Here is a 14,755-nt window from a genome sequence, read left to right as displayed (position 1 = left end):
GTCCTGAGGCTGACTTTTTTGGGGGTAGGTAGAAATGGCAAAGCGGACGACATGGTGACACCTATGAAGGAAGTATAACTGAGTAGATATGACAAGAGGTGGGAGGGGCAGAATGAGTGGTTCTAGAGCCAGCTCCTATGTAAACCGCTGCCCAGGAGACTCGTTCAGGTAAAAACAGGTGCTCTCCTGTTAAATAGAAACTGCAGCTGTGCTGAGATTGGGCCAGCCCAACTCTGTTCATGCCTGAACTGCCAGCAGCCTTGGCCTAGCACCAACCTGAGATGATCCATTGCAGGAAGGGATGCCCCTTGACCACTACCCACAAATAAAAGGCAACATTACTTCTTCCTAGAAACACAAAACATCAATGTACTGACACAATTTAGTGCAAGAAACAAATTTTTTTAAATCAAGTTTTAAAAATATATAATTTAATTCCACATTAAAGCCAAGCTATCTTGGTGGGAAGGTATAAAAGTCAGGTGGAAACCCAGAGGGCCAAGTACACACATGAAGAGAGACTGATTTAGCTGAGAAGCAGCATCCAGGGAAAGAAAGGCCTCCACAAGCTGAGATGATTGCTCTCTGCCCTCTGAACTGTTCATTAACAAGTCACCAGTCCCAGTTATTTGTTCAAATCCTCAAACTTGGAGAGACACTGCTCCAATGAGACAGCTACAGCAACCACGGGAAGTGCTTTGGGCTGCAGGAGAGACAGTCAAAGCCAAATCACGTCCAGGCGGGATGAAGTAAACCTGGACGAGAAGCCTGACCCAGCAGCGGAGCTCACACATGCCCCATAGGGACGGTCCTCCCATATACACAACAGCACGCTCAGCACGTGTGCAGAGGCAGGCAACTCCTGAGCTTGGTTCCCGCTGGGTCGGGGTGAATAATGCACTTTAATGGCCAAGAAGATCCCAGGTCTCTGCATAGACCCATATCCTCTCCTGGGCTGTCACTCAATCTTGGGAAATACTGGTTCAAGGAAGAGAAACAAAGACTGCATTGTGTGAGAGCAGCAGGCAAGCTCCCCTTCTGCATCTGGACAGGACCCCACCCCCTCCCTCAGATCAGGCTCAGCTCAGCTGCCACCATTGCTCTCCTGATGGTCAAAAGGTCAGAACCCAGCTATGTTGTCATAGCAGAGAAGTGACCTCAGCTCTAGGGTAGAGATGGTCAAGGAACACCCACAGAATGGGGATCCTTTTTCCTCACCTGAGCCAGAAAGATAACCAACCCTGCTGTCCCTTATCCTTGGCCCATTCAACATCCCTTTTCAACCTCAGCTTAAAACCCAAACCTCCCTCCCCAGGTGCCAACATTGTCAGTGCTGGGCACTCAGTCAAGACAGGCTAGGCCACCATATCCAGGAGTGTTTCTGAATGGGGAAAATTTAGGCTGGAATTAGGACTGGGAGATAAGTGTGGTGGCATGCACCTGTAGTCCCAGCTACTCAGGAGGATGAGGCAGGAAGATCACTTGAGCCCAGGAGTTTGATGCCAGCCTGGGCGACATGGCAAGACCCTGTCTCAACAAAAACAAAAACAAAACAACATTGGGGAGGTGGGTGCCCAGTCCCCGTTTCCCCTTTGGTTTCATTTGAAGTTCCTGCACTGTCTCTCCCCAGAAGGCCTTCAAGGTTAACAAACAACAATGCCCTGCCCCTTGATTGTTGGCCTGGATTTACGAAGGCGCATACTCAGACAGAATCAGGAGGCACTCACTCAGCTTAATGAAGGGGCAGGGATCTGCAGTCAGCAGATTGCCTGGCCTATATTCCTCTCCCTGGACTTTTTCTGAATTGTGTCTTTAGGGTGTGGTTTGCTGCCCAGTGACAACATACATTCCTTTATATCCTGGAATGTTGTATAGTCTCTTTTAGTGTCTGGCATACAGTTCTATAGTAGTTCTAGCATTTACATCACTTCAGAACTTACTAATAACATAAGGATGGGAGAAGCAGCACCATAACGGATGTGCCCAATCTCCCAGAGGCTTCTCTACAAGCACTACATCCAGACCAGCTTTCCACAAGTTCTGCAACCTGGCCTGGCAAGACCTGCCTGATGTTCCACCAGGTAAGGAGCCTCCTCAGTGCCAAGGACAGTGGCTCTCGACTGTAATCCCAGCGCTTTGGGAGGCAGAGGCAGGAGGATTGCTTGAGGCCAGGAATTGGAGAGCAGCCTGGGCAGCATAGTGGGAACCCATCTCTATGGCAAGCAAAAAAAAAAAAGCCTCCTCAGGAGCTGTGAGGGGAGTACAAGGAGGTGGCCATTCCCCAACCAAGTGCTAGGAAAAAACCACTAAGAACCAACCCTGGAGCACAGATACTGGGCAGCACAAGCCAGCCAAGAGGAGAGGTGTTATGTTTGTTTTCTGTTTGGGGTGGGGAAAGGGAGGCTTTGACCATAAAATCCCTTTGTTAAAGTCCATCCAGGACCTCAGGGGAGAAAAATAAAAACAAAATAAAATAAAAGCTGTGTTGTTACTTAGTATGTTTCAAAAGCAAATGGGACATGCTGCACATTGTGAATGTGGTAGGAGGTGGAGGGAGCAAGGGGAAACCTTCTGCATTTAATATGTGCCATCTGTAACCACTCAGGACTCCAGACTGAAGTGCTCTGTGGAGAGGACATGGTTAATCATGGGGCGATCCCCCAGCATGGCCCGGCTAGTGCTGATGCAGAAAGACAAGGCTGGAGGTCTGGGCTGTATGTTCTGGGCGCAAAGAGGCCCTGTGCTCTGGTTTTAGGGGATTCAGGGGACTCTCATCGTGTGCACCAGAGCACAGATACTAAATCTCCCTCACCCTGAGCCCAGGCCAATATCCTAACCTTTCAGCTAAAAGGAACAGTCACAGAAAACCATTTTTGTTTCCTTAAGAAAATAAATATTTCCAGGAGGTCAAGCCAAAGTACAGGGGCTGGAGAGGGGGTGGGAAGTGGGGCAAACACTTTAGATGAGCACAGTAGCTCCTGTTAGCTGGGGCATCAGGGCCCTCACCGTGTCCCTGCACAAGATGCTCACCCACTCCCCTTTCCCATCCTGGGGCTACACAAATTGTCCCTTTCTTGAAGTTGATGCAATGTGTTTCTGTGTTAGATATGAGCTCCCAACTGGCCCCAAGGACTTGGGGTGATGGGGGCTGGAGGCTCTTGTGAAAACCAGGCTTAAATCCCTGTTTCTATTTTACCAGCAGGGAAGAAATGAGTCAAGTTGAGAAAATGCTCAGTTAAGACAGTCAGTCACAGGACAGTTGTATCCTCAGGACCAGCCTGTCATCAGTGAGAATAAGTCCAAGCCCCGGGTTACTGCTGCTGGAGAGGCAAATGAACAAGCTCGCCTTTCAGCGCCGTCGGAAGGCCCGGGATATTCTCCAGGCGTTGGGTTCCTCATAGCGGTTGTACAAGGGTTCAAGACGCTGTTGCTTCTTCTGTTTGCTTAGCTTAGTTGGGTCTGAGACCTTGAAGAAGGCTGGAGCAAACTCCACAAGCCACCGAGGGTCGATGGTGGTAACTTCACGCATGTATTCCTTGGTGGTCAGCACCAGCTCATGGTACACCACCCTGAAGAGGGACAGAGATAGGACTCAAGCCTCTGGATATAGGCCCCACTCTACAGTCGACCTGGTCCCTAGTAGGCCTCAGCAGCGCTTACATTTTATCCTCTTACCTCTCCTGTCTGACCCCTACAAGACTGCAGTCTGTTTATGACAGCCACACCCCAATACTGAAGCACCTGCACACCTCTAACCACAAGAAAGGTCTCAGGCGAATGTGTTCTAGTCCTGGCTCTGGCTCTTAACCAGTTAAGTGACATGCAGCCAATCACATCCCTTCTCTAATCTGTTTCTTGCTCTATAAAATGTGAGGGTGGTTTATTAGAATGTTTCCACAGAATTCTAGGGCTCTGAAGAGGGGCCTCACACTGCCACAAGGGATGGAGAAGGCCAAACATGCAAGGAGCCAAATTTCTAACCCTTCTACTGTGATAACATGGTGGTTTTAAATCAGTTTTATATTAGGGTTCTAGATAGAGTCCAATTTTTAAAAAATGCTACTTTAAAACAATTTTTTTTTTTTTTTTTTTTTTTTTTTTTGAGACGGAGTCTTGCTCTGTCACCCAGGCTGGAGTGCAGTGGCCGGATCTCAGCTCACTGCAAGCTCCGCCTCCCGGGTTCACGCCATTCTCCTGCCTCAGCCTCCCGAGTAGCTGGGACTACAGGCGCCCGCCACCTCGCCCGGCTAGTTTTTTTGTATTTTTTTAGTAGAGACGGGGTTTCACCGTGTTAGCCAGGATGGTCTCGATCTCCTGACCTCGTGATCCGCCCGTCTCGGCCTCCCAAAGTGCTGGGATTACAAAGAGCCACCGCGCCCGGCCAACAATTTTTTTTTAAAAACTACATCACTAGGTAGTTGTTTCTTTTTTCTTTCTTTTTTTTTTTTTGAGATGGAATCTCGTTCTGTCTCCCAGGCTGGAGTGCAATGGCGCGATCTCGGCTCACTGCAACCTCCGCCTCCTGGGTTCAAGCTATTCTCATGTCTCAGCCTCCCAAGTAGCTGGGATTACAGGTGCCTTCCACCATGCCTGGCTAATTTTTGTATTTTTAGTAGAGACAGGGTTTCACTATGTTGGTCAGGTTGGCCTGGAACTCCTGACCTCTGGTGATCCACCCGCCTTGGCCTCCCAAAGTGTTGGGATTACAGACGTGAGCCACTGCGTCTGGCCACTAGGTAGTTTTTTTTTTTTTGAGATGGAATTCTGTTCTCATTGCCCAGGCTGGAGTGCAATGGCTCACTGCAGCCTCCGCCTCCCGGGTTCAAGGAATTGTCCTGTCTCAGTCTCCCGAGTAGCTAGGATTACAGGCAGGCACCACCACAGCTAGCTAATTTTGTATTTTTAGTAGAGATACGGTTTCTCCATGTTGGTCAGGCTGGTCTCAAACTCCCGACCTCAGCTGATCGGCCCACCTCAGCCTCCCAAAGTGCTGGGATTACAGGTGTGAGCCACTGTGCCCGGCCACTAGGTAGTTTTTTTAAACCACAATTTTTTTTTCAACTAGGTCTCACCCCTATGATTTTAATTCTCTCATAGGGTTTGATACACTGTGCCTAATTCAGGTTTCTGCTGCTCTAGAAAGGCAAGCAATGTTATACTAGGACATACTGGGAGCAGTGAAAACACAATCACAAAATACCAGGAGATTTACAGGTTGTTCTCTGCCCAGAAAAGCCCCTAGACCCTGGGACATGTCCACCTACCATTCTGGCTGTCTGTTGAAGAGAGCACTGGAAGGATGGATATAGACCACCTGCTGGTCGATCAGTGTTCGGTAACCCTCCTGTGGGTCTTTCTTGGCAGCATTACGGAAGAACCCACTGCAGATGGCCTTCTGCACTCGGACTGTGGACTTGCCACAGGAAACAACATCCAGCTTGTGTCTATCAAGATGGGACAAAAGATGTGAGGCCACTCGGCTTTCAGAGGTCTATTTTCCACAATGACAGTGCCCAATACGCCCATCTTGGGGTGCCCAGAGTAGTTACCAGGACTTTTCTTCCAACCCTAAGTGTACTACAGAGGCAGTTCTACACAGTGGGCAGATGGAGGCACTCAGAGACGGGTACTTTGTTTATACAGGTATTCAATTCCACAGTAATAATGTTCCAGAGGGTTGCAAACAAAGAGCATTTTTTCAACAACTAACAAATAATCTTCCTCTTAGGAACTTTCTGAGGTAATTCTCAGCCATACCCTTGCTTGGGGAGAAGGAATATAACAAAGATGGAAAAGCTGGAGGAAAAGGGTTATGTGAGGACCAAGAGAAAAGGTGCCTATAGCTTTACAGGTACACACAGAGATGAATGGACACGATACTCAAAGTGGTTCAACTCAAACATGGAGTGTCATCAGATTCTGGCTTACCTGTCCATTATGCCTAACATCTGCTTGCGAATGTCCTGGGCCCGGCGCAGGGAACGAGCCTGGATAAAGTTCTCATAGCACCATGGGTTGGAGAACTTGTTGTTCTTCCAGGAGTTGTACACAGCTAGCAGGGTGAGGTGGTCCCCTTCAGTCTGGTGGAATTTGGCCTTCTTCTGATCTGCAAGGGCTTGTTTATCCTGCCAAGCAGTGGGACAGAGGAACATTTCTGATTCAACAGCTACTAATTGAACATGGAGCAATTCTAGGGAGGCTTACAAGACCCTATCAAAAGTGTCCACATCAGGCTAGGCATGATGGCTCAGGCCTGTAATCCCAGCACTTTGGGAGGCTGGGGCAAGAGAATCACTTGAGGCCGGGAATTTGAGACCAGCCTGGCCAACATGGTACAATCCTGTCTCTTACTAAAAATACAAAAATTAGCAGGGCATGGTGGTGCACGCCTGTAATCCCAGCTGCTCTGGAGGCTGAGGCAGGAGAATCGCTTGAACCCGGGAGGTAGAGATTGCAAGATCATTCCACTGCACTCCAGCCTGGGCAACAGAGTGAGAATCCATTAAAAAAAAAAAAAAAAAAAAAGTCCACATCAAGCATTGGAATGGTAACAGGCCAACTACCCCAACTTCACAGCACCCCCATCTAAACTGGATCTGAATTTCCTACCTTGGGCCTATAGAAGACGTTCTGCACAGACAACATGGATACAATGGTCAGCATTTCCTCACTGCAGCCCAGATGCACAGACATGATGAGCATTTTGCATAGCATTGGCTCCAGAGGGAACTCTGCCATCTAGAGGGAGAAAAAAAACTACAACTGCTTCCCTGTGGAAGACACATTCGGATTCACCATAGCAAGACCTTGGTCAGAGTGGGTAACAACACAGATCTTCCCAAAGCATAATGATGCCTTGGGATGCCTTTCACTATCAGAAGAATGCTGTTGTTTATTATTTTCCCAAATAAACTCCAACAGGATGTATGTGACCAAGCACATAACTACTGCCGGGGTAGGTGAGAATTTTGCAGATACTGTTTCTAATTAAGGCCACATTCAGTAATACATCCTGAGGCAAAATTAACTGTGAACAGAACACCTTTTTGTATAAAGAAGAAACAGTTTAAAGTGATAGTGGAGAAATTCAGGTTAAAAAAAAACATTTAGAATTCTACTCAAAGCTTATCCATGGCCTCAGCCTGATTTTGTATAGACCGAAGGACGTGAAAGGCTGACCAGGGAATCTGCCCAAAAGCACAGGAAGTTAAGTCTGTCCTTTACCCGGCGGCCCAAGCGAGTAAGCAGGCCCTCGTCATCCAGGGCTCCCAGTGTGTACAGCTGCTCCATGGCTGTGATCAAAGTTTCCATTGGTGGGGCATCCATGAAATCAAAGGACAGCAGATCATTGATACCCATGGCCTAGAACAGAAAGGAAGAAGGCATGTGATAAGAGGGTCAGTCTAGCCAGTGTCAGCATGTGGGGAAGCTACTTGTTACTTTATTTCCCATTTCTTCAATTGCAATTAGGAAGCCACTGGTGAGATTGGTGATAACTTCCAGGGCTGGGCCACATAAAACTCAGACCACTATAATAGAAAGCACATACTTGAGACAGAGTCTCACTCTTGTCGCCCAGGCTGGAGTGCAGTGGCCCAATCTCAGCTCACTGCAACCTCCGCCTCCTGTGTTCAAGCGATTCTCCTGCCTGAGCATCCCAAGTAGCTGGGATTATCGGCACCCGCCATCATGCCCAGCTAATTTCTGTATTTTCAGTAGAGATGGGGTTTTACCATATTGGCTGGGCTGGTCTTGAACTCCTGACCTCAAGTGATCCGCCTGCCTCAGCCTCCCAAAGGAAAGCACATACTTTCTCAGGAAACTTTTCGAAAATACTCTCTCAGTTGGGCATGGTGGCTCACACCTGTGAGCCAAGGAGGGAGAATTGCTTGAGCCCAGAAGTTGAGACCAGCCTGGGCAACATGACAAAATGTCTTCAAAAAACAAAAAAAAAACAAAAAAAAAACAAGCCTAACACTCTCTCAAAATGACAGTACATACAACTCAACAACAAAAGGACAAACAACTCAATTTAAAAAATAGGCAAAGAGCTTGAATAGATATTTCTTCAAAGAAGATATACAAATGGCCAACAAGCACATAAAAAGATGTACAACATCAGTAGTAATTAAGGAAATACAAATCAAAACCACAATGAGATATCACTTCATACCCACTAGGATGGCTATAACTTTTTTAAAAAACAGAAACTAACAAATGTCAGTGAGGATAGGAGACATGGGAAACCTCATGCATTGCTGGTGGGAATGTAAGATGAGGTAGCCACTGTAGAAGAGTTTGGTGGTTCCTTAATAGGCTAAATATAGAATTAGCACATGACCCAGCAATTACACTTCTATGTATATATCCAAAAGAACTGAAAGCAGACTCAAACAGATACCTGCACACTAATGTTCATAGCAGCATTATTGATAATAGCCAAAAGGTAGAAACAATCCAAATGTCCATCTGCTGATGAATGGATAAACAAAATGTGGTATATACATACAACAGAATACTATTCTATTCACCCTTAGAAAGGAATGAAATAAATGGATAAACCTTTAAAATAACATGAATAAATCTTGAAAACATTATTCTAAGGGAAACAGGTCAGATACAAAAGAGTATTGTATGATTCCACTTAAATGAGGTTATCTAGAATAGACAAATTCAGAGAGGCAGAAAGTAGAAGAGTAGTTACCAACGGATATAGAGGGAGGGGGAAAGGGGAGTTACGGTTTAATGGGTACAGAGTTTCTGTTTGGGACAATGAAAAGTTGTGGAAATGGATGTTGGTGATGGTTGTACAACATTGTGAATGTATTTAATGCCACTGAATTGTATAGTTTAAAAAGGTTACAACAGTAAATGTCGCTATGTATTTTACAATAATAATAATAATATAGTCTACCAGCTTGTCCTGTCTCTTGCATACATCATCTCTAGTACACATCTATGAGGGACCTCATACCATGTTAGGTGGGAGGGATATAAAGATGGCCAAGATATGACCCCTGCTTTCAGAGAGTTTATACTGGGTGAGAACTATGTTCACAACACCACCACAGTACAATCTACACGCCTGGCACGTAGCAGGTGTTCAATACATTAGTTAATTTGATGAATAAAAGAAACGACTGAATGATGCACAATTCAAGTGTGTATAAAGTGTGATGTGGTAGGACCTAAGCTTTCTATTTCTTTCTCATAAAGTGATCGTGACCATAAACACAGCAGGTGTTCAATAAATGTTTATTGTGTGAATAATAACTATGAGGAATTATGTTAGCAATCATCAAGCACTGTGCTAAGTGCCTTTACCTACATTATCTCACTTATCTTTCCAACAAATACTATTAACAGCCCCCTTTTCAGAGGAGAACACAGAGCAGAGGGCAAAGTAAATAAACTTGCCCAAAGTCACACAGTTTGGAGCTGAAGTCCGAGCCACAGATGCCTCTCTGTTGGCACTCCAGAGACTGGAGCACGTTTCTTTTTTCTTTCCAAAGCTCTGTTTTAGCCTCTTTTACAGGGAATAAATAATAAATGACAACAGAGCACTCTGCACCAGAATGTGCTAGGGCTCCAGGGTAGCATCAGTGTCGGGGGAAACGCCATCAGCTGGGAAATTACTCATACGGCTCCTCCTGCCAAAAGAGAATAAAGTCCTCACTGGGGACTGAGAGAGGAAGAACAATGATTCAGAATGAAAACCAAGTCCCTCAGAGCCAGTCTGAAATCTGTACTGACAGTTCCCTTGCAAAGTTTTTGAACAGGGTTTTTTTCTCTCGTTCTAAAAGAACAGAATTGGATCTGAACGTTAAAGTGGTTGAGGTTAGGTGTGTTTGTCCACAGTTTGGCATTGATTATATTTTTCTAATTTCCTTTTAGAAAATGCTCCTAACTAGAACCTTTTACAACCTAATATCCTGCTGGCTGTTACGGTAAGAAAAAATGTGTGTTCACAGCAGACATGCCAACTTAGCCCCAGACCTGCCGTGAGAGGCTGTTATCAGAGCCATTTGCATTTCACTCAAAGGGACTGGTTTCATGAGGTTACTAAAGTATTTAACAAGGTTCATAAAACTGAGATTCATTTATGAAGGCCAGGATTGGACTGTTCCACCAACCCATTCTAACAAGACAGTGATTTCTACCTTGAGTGACAGCACTGTGCTTGCTAAGTTGGTTCTCTGGATTTCCGGCACGTTTGTGGTCAGCATTTCATCTCGGTAGGCACGTTCTGTGTACAGCCTGTAACACTTTCCTGGGCCTGTTCTCCCAGCTCTGCCAGCTCGTTGCTTTGCCTGAGCCTAGAGGGGTGGGAATATAAAAGCAAACTATCTGTTAAACACTGCTTAACAGCTTTATCCAGGATATCTGTTAAAAGGGGGACAATTAGCAACTGGTAAAATCAAGAATGGGGTTGATTTCACTTCCTTTGGGACCACTTCCAAGATTGCCAATGCTCTTATCTTCCCCTCTCCATATGCAGCACTTTGGGGAAGTTTGTTCAAGGGAGGCAATACAAGCAGGGTTAGTGGAAGAAATATTATACAGATCTCAGACATATATCTTCAAAACAGTGTGGCACAATATAAAAGAGAAAGCATAAAACAAAATGACAGAACACCATCCCCACAGTTATGACCAAAAATGTAAGTGAAATAAATAAATTATGTCAATCATACCAATGATGACTCTGCAGTCATTTTAAAAATCATGTTTGCAGGCCAGGCATCATGGCTCACGCCTATAATCCCAGCACTTTGGGAGGCCAAAGTGGGCAGATCGCCTGAGCCCAGGAGTTCGAGACCAGCCAGGGCAGTATGTTGAAACTCCATCTCTACAAAAAATACAAAAATTAACCTGGTGTGGTGGCTCACACCTGTAGTCCCAGGATTCAGGAGGCTCAGATGGGAGGACCACCTGAGCCTGGGGAGGTCGAGGCTGGCTGCAGTGAGCCGTGATCACATCACTGCACTACAGCCTGGGCAACAACAGAGACTGACCCTGACTCAAAATAAAAAATAAAAATAAAAATCATGTTTGCAATGTTAAATGACAGAAGAAAATGTTCACTCACGTTAAATGCAAAATGCAAGTTACAAAACAACATAAAATAATTTTATAAAAAGTCTTTCTATATCAACTACTAGAAGGAAATGACTAGGGGAAAAAAACCCTAAAATGTTAACAGTGGCTAACTCTGATAGTAGGCTTGCAGATGAGGTCTATTTTCTTTAGACTTTACCAAATATTGAACATGTATTATTCTAACGGGAAAATTAAATACTCAAAAAAATATACAAAACTGCATATTTACTTGACTACTAAAATTGCAACCATGAAAGAAATAAACATGAAAAAAGACAGGAATGAAAAACAGCAAAATGATGACAGTGGAGGTAGTAGGATGATGGGTAAATTCTTTTCTTCTATTTTTCAAAAATAGTATAACACTACTTCAAAAACACCAATTTTTTTTATTAAAAAAAAAATGTAGTCTAGCCATAGGTTGCTAAGAAACCATGAATAGCAATCTGAAGAGGGCCGTTTTCTGACAAAACCATCTGTTGTTACAAACAGTACCAGGATTTACAAATTACTATGCCAGCTCCAAACCAAAAGATGGGTTATGAAAGGACAACTAACCACACAAATCCAGGCAGCAATCACACACAGTGACTGGATTCTACAGCATTCTACAGATGTCTCTCTCCAAATCAGGACAGGCATGTGTAATTAATTTTTTGATCACCATCACCCTGACAAGTAGTATAGAGCATACAAGCTGGAGCCAGCTACCCAGGTTTAAATCTTGGCTCCACTAGCTCTGTGATGTTAGGCAAGTCACCTAACCCCTGTGCCTCAGGCTCCTCATCTGTGAAAATAATATCTACCACATAGGATCAATGCAAGAATGCACTGAGTCAATGCATGCATCTAGTACGTTAAGTACTAAAAGTGTTTGCTATTATTGGGCCGGGCATGGTGGCTCACGCCTGTAATCCCAGCACTTTGGCAGGCCAAGGCAGGTGGATCATGAGGTCAGGAGATTGAGACCATCCTGGATAACAATGAAACCCTACCAAAAATACAAAAATTAGCTGGGCATGGTGGCATGCGCCTGTAGTCCCAGCTACTTGGGAGGCTAAGGCAGGAGAATCACTTGAACCCAGGAGGCAGAGGTTGCAGTGAGCCGAGATCGCACCATTGCACTCCAGTCTGGGCTACAGAGCGAGGCTCCATCTCAAAAAAAAAAAAAGTGTTAGCTATTATCATTACTTAAGTTCAAAATAAAAATAGCCTTATGGCTTTCACAAATTATGAAAGTAATATATACCCACTGTAAAAGATTAAGACAACATATAAAAGTATAAAAGAAAATGCAGGCCGGGCGCGGTGGCTCAAGCCTGTAATCCCAGCACTTTGGGAGGCCGAGGCGGGTGGATCACGAGGTCAGGAGATCGAGACCATCCCTGGCTAATATGGTGAAACCCCGTCTCTACTAAAAATACAAAAAACTAGCCGGGCGTGGTGGCAGGCGCCTGTAGTCCCAGCTACTCGGAGGCTGAGGCAGGAGAATGGCGTGAACCCAGGAGGCGGAGCTTGCAGTGAGCCGAGATCGCACCACTGCACCCCAGCCTGGGCGACACAGCAAGACTCCGTCTCAAAAAAAAAAAAAAAAAAAAAAAAAAGAAAATGCACATTACCTACTAGCACCACCCATAAATAATCTTGGCTAACATTTAGACTACATGCTTTCAATCTTTGGCATACCTCACTCACACACACTCTGTAGAAATGCTCACCATCTATTTTTTTTTTTTTTTTTTTTTTTTTGAGACGGAGTCTCGCTCTGCCGCCCAGGCTGGAGTGCAGTGGCCGGATCTCAGCTCACTGCAAGCTCCGCCTCCCGGGTTCATGCCATTCTCCTGCCTCAGCCTCCCGAGTAGCTGGGACTACAGGCGCCCGCCACCTCGCCCGGCTAGTTTTTTGTATTTTTTAGTAGAGACGGGGTTTCACCGTGTCAGCCAGGGTGGTCTCGATCTCCTGACCTCGTGATCCGCCCGTCTCGGGCCCCCAAAGTGCTGGGATTACAGGCTTGAGCCACCGCGCCCGGCACCATCTATTTTTAAATAAAAATTGGATTATATCATTCATGTTGTTTTGTAGGCTCACTTTTTCAAATAAAATATTATAGTTACATGCTTATGTCATTAAATATAGATACACACCACCATGTTAATGCCACCAATATTCTATGGCATGAATATACCATAATTTATTAAACTACTTCCCTTTTGGAATACATTTAGAATTTCTTCCAGGTTTCCCTGATATAAACAACGCTTCAATGAATATCCTTTTCCATTACCTTTGGACATGTATTTAATCATTTCTAACTTTCAGATACATTCCTAAAAGCAGAACGGTTAGGTTAAAGAGATGAACCTTTAAGTTTTGGATATACTGTTGCCAAACTTCTCTCAAAAAAGTGATCGGTAATTCATTTTTAAATGTAATTTAGGCAGGAAATTACATTTTACCAAATTACCAAAAAAACAGAAAATCATGTAATTTATTATTATCTTAGATATCTATCTCGTAGCTAAGCAAAGTATTTTAGAAAATAAAGTACTGATCTTTCCATCTAAAGTAGGTAATATAGGGTACTAGGATCCAAACATTTTTATGTTCTAGTTTTATGGGGCATTTAAAAAATTATTATTGGCCGGGCGCGGTGGCTCAAGCCTGTAATCCCAGCACTTTGGGAGGCCGAGGCGGGTGGATCACGAGGTCAGGAGATCGAGACTATCCTGGCTAACATGGTGAAACCCCGTCTCTACTAAAAATACAAAAAAACTAGCCGGGCGTGGTGGCGGGCGCCTGTAGTCTCAGCTACTTGGGAGGCTGAGGCGGGAGAATGGCGTGAACCCGGGAGGCGGAGCTTGCAGTGAGCCGAGATCACGCCACTGCACTCCAGCCTGGGAGACACAGCAAGACTCTGTCTCAAAAAAAAAATAAAAAATAAAAAATAAAAAAAAAATTATTATTACAATTTTAGAGACAGGGCCTTGCTCTGTTGCCCCCGCTAGAGTGTAGTGGCACTATCCTAGCTCACTGCAGCCTCAGATTCCTGGGTTCAAGTGATCCTCCCACCTCAGACTGTTAAGCAGCTGGGACCAGTGGCACATGCCACCATGCCAGGCTAATTTTTTTAAATTATTTTTTGTAGTGACAGGGTCTTGCTATGTTGCCCAGGCTAGTTTAGAACCCCTGGCCTCAAGCAATCCTCCCACTTCAGCATCCCAAAGTGCTGGGATTACAGGTGTGAGCCACAGTGTCTGGCCTTATGGGGCATTTTAATGGTGAAATACTATTCTAAAGATTAAAAACCTCAAGGATCAACCAGACTTGGGGGATAAAAAAAGATTAAAAACAAATAACAAAAAACTCTTTTATCTCATGTCATTATAGTACCCAGTATCATAAAAGTTCATCTTTGAAAACAATAAAGTTTGAAATATATAACCATAAAACATTTCAGCAAGGCCCTAACCAGGATTATCAGGAAAACTGTTGATACAAGCCGTCATACCTGAGAAATAGGCGTTACCACGAGCTGGTCAATCCCTGTCTTGGAATTGTAAACTTTCTGCTTCACAAATCCTGGGTCCACCACATAGTAGATACCATCAATAGTCAGCGATGTCTCTGCAATATTGGTGGCAATCACAACCTGCAG

At 44.8% G+C, this 14,755-nt stretch overlaps 1 protein-coding gene across 3 annotated transcripts in view; it reads right to left on the bottom strand.

The window, feature by feature from the left end:
• Positions 1–470: 470 nt before the first annotated feature.
• The window catches only part of DHX8 (DEAH-box helicase 8), a 45,401-nt gene continuing 31,116 nt past the window's right edge, over positions 471–14,755 (bottom strand). For 2 of the 3 annotated variants that reach the window (XM_065531622.2, XM_005584358.5), the window contains exons 17-23: positions 14,609–14,749; positions 10,161–10,316; positions 7,225–7,362; positions 6,610–6,738; positions 5,929–6,125; positions 5,265–5,444; positions 471–3,569 (exon numbers count right to left, since the gene is read on the bottom strand). In XM_065531622.2, coding sequence (XP_065387694.1) covers positions 3,350–3,569; positions 5,265–5,444; positions 5,929–6,125; positions 6,610–6,738; positions 7,225–7,362; positions 10,161–10,316; positions 14,609–14,749 — 1,161 coding nt within the window. In that variant the 3' untranslated portion in view covers positions 471–3,349. The remainder of the gene's footprint in view (positions 3,570–5,264; positions 5,445–5,928; positions 6,126–6,609; positions 6,739–7,224; positions 7,363–10,160; positions 10,317–14,608; positions 14,750–14,755) is intronic. The other variant, XM_005584359.5, reaches the window with a different exon arrangement.

The sequence above is a fragment of the Macaca fascicularis genome, chromosome 16 (assembly GCF_037993035.2).
Source record: "Macaca fascicularis isolate 582-1 chromosome 16, T2T-MFA8v1.1".
Taxonomy (NCBI): Eukaryota; Metazoa; Chordata; class Mammalia; order Primates; family Cercopithecidae; genus Macaca; species Macaca fascicularis.
The sequence above is the reverse complement of the archived record's forward strand: the minus strand, read 5'-3'. Positions and strand labels throughout refer to the sequence as shown.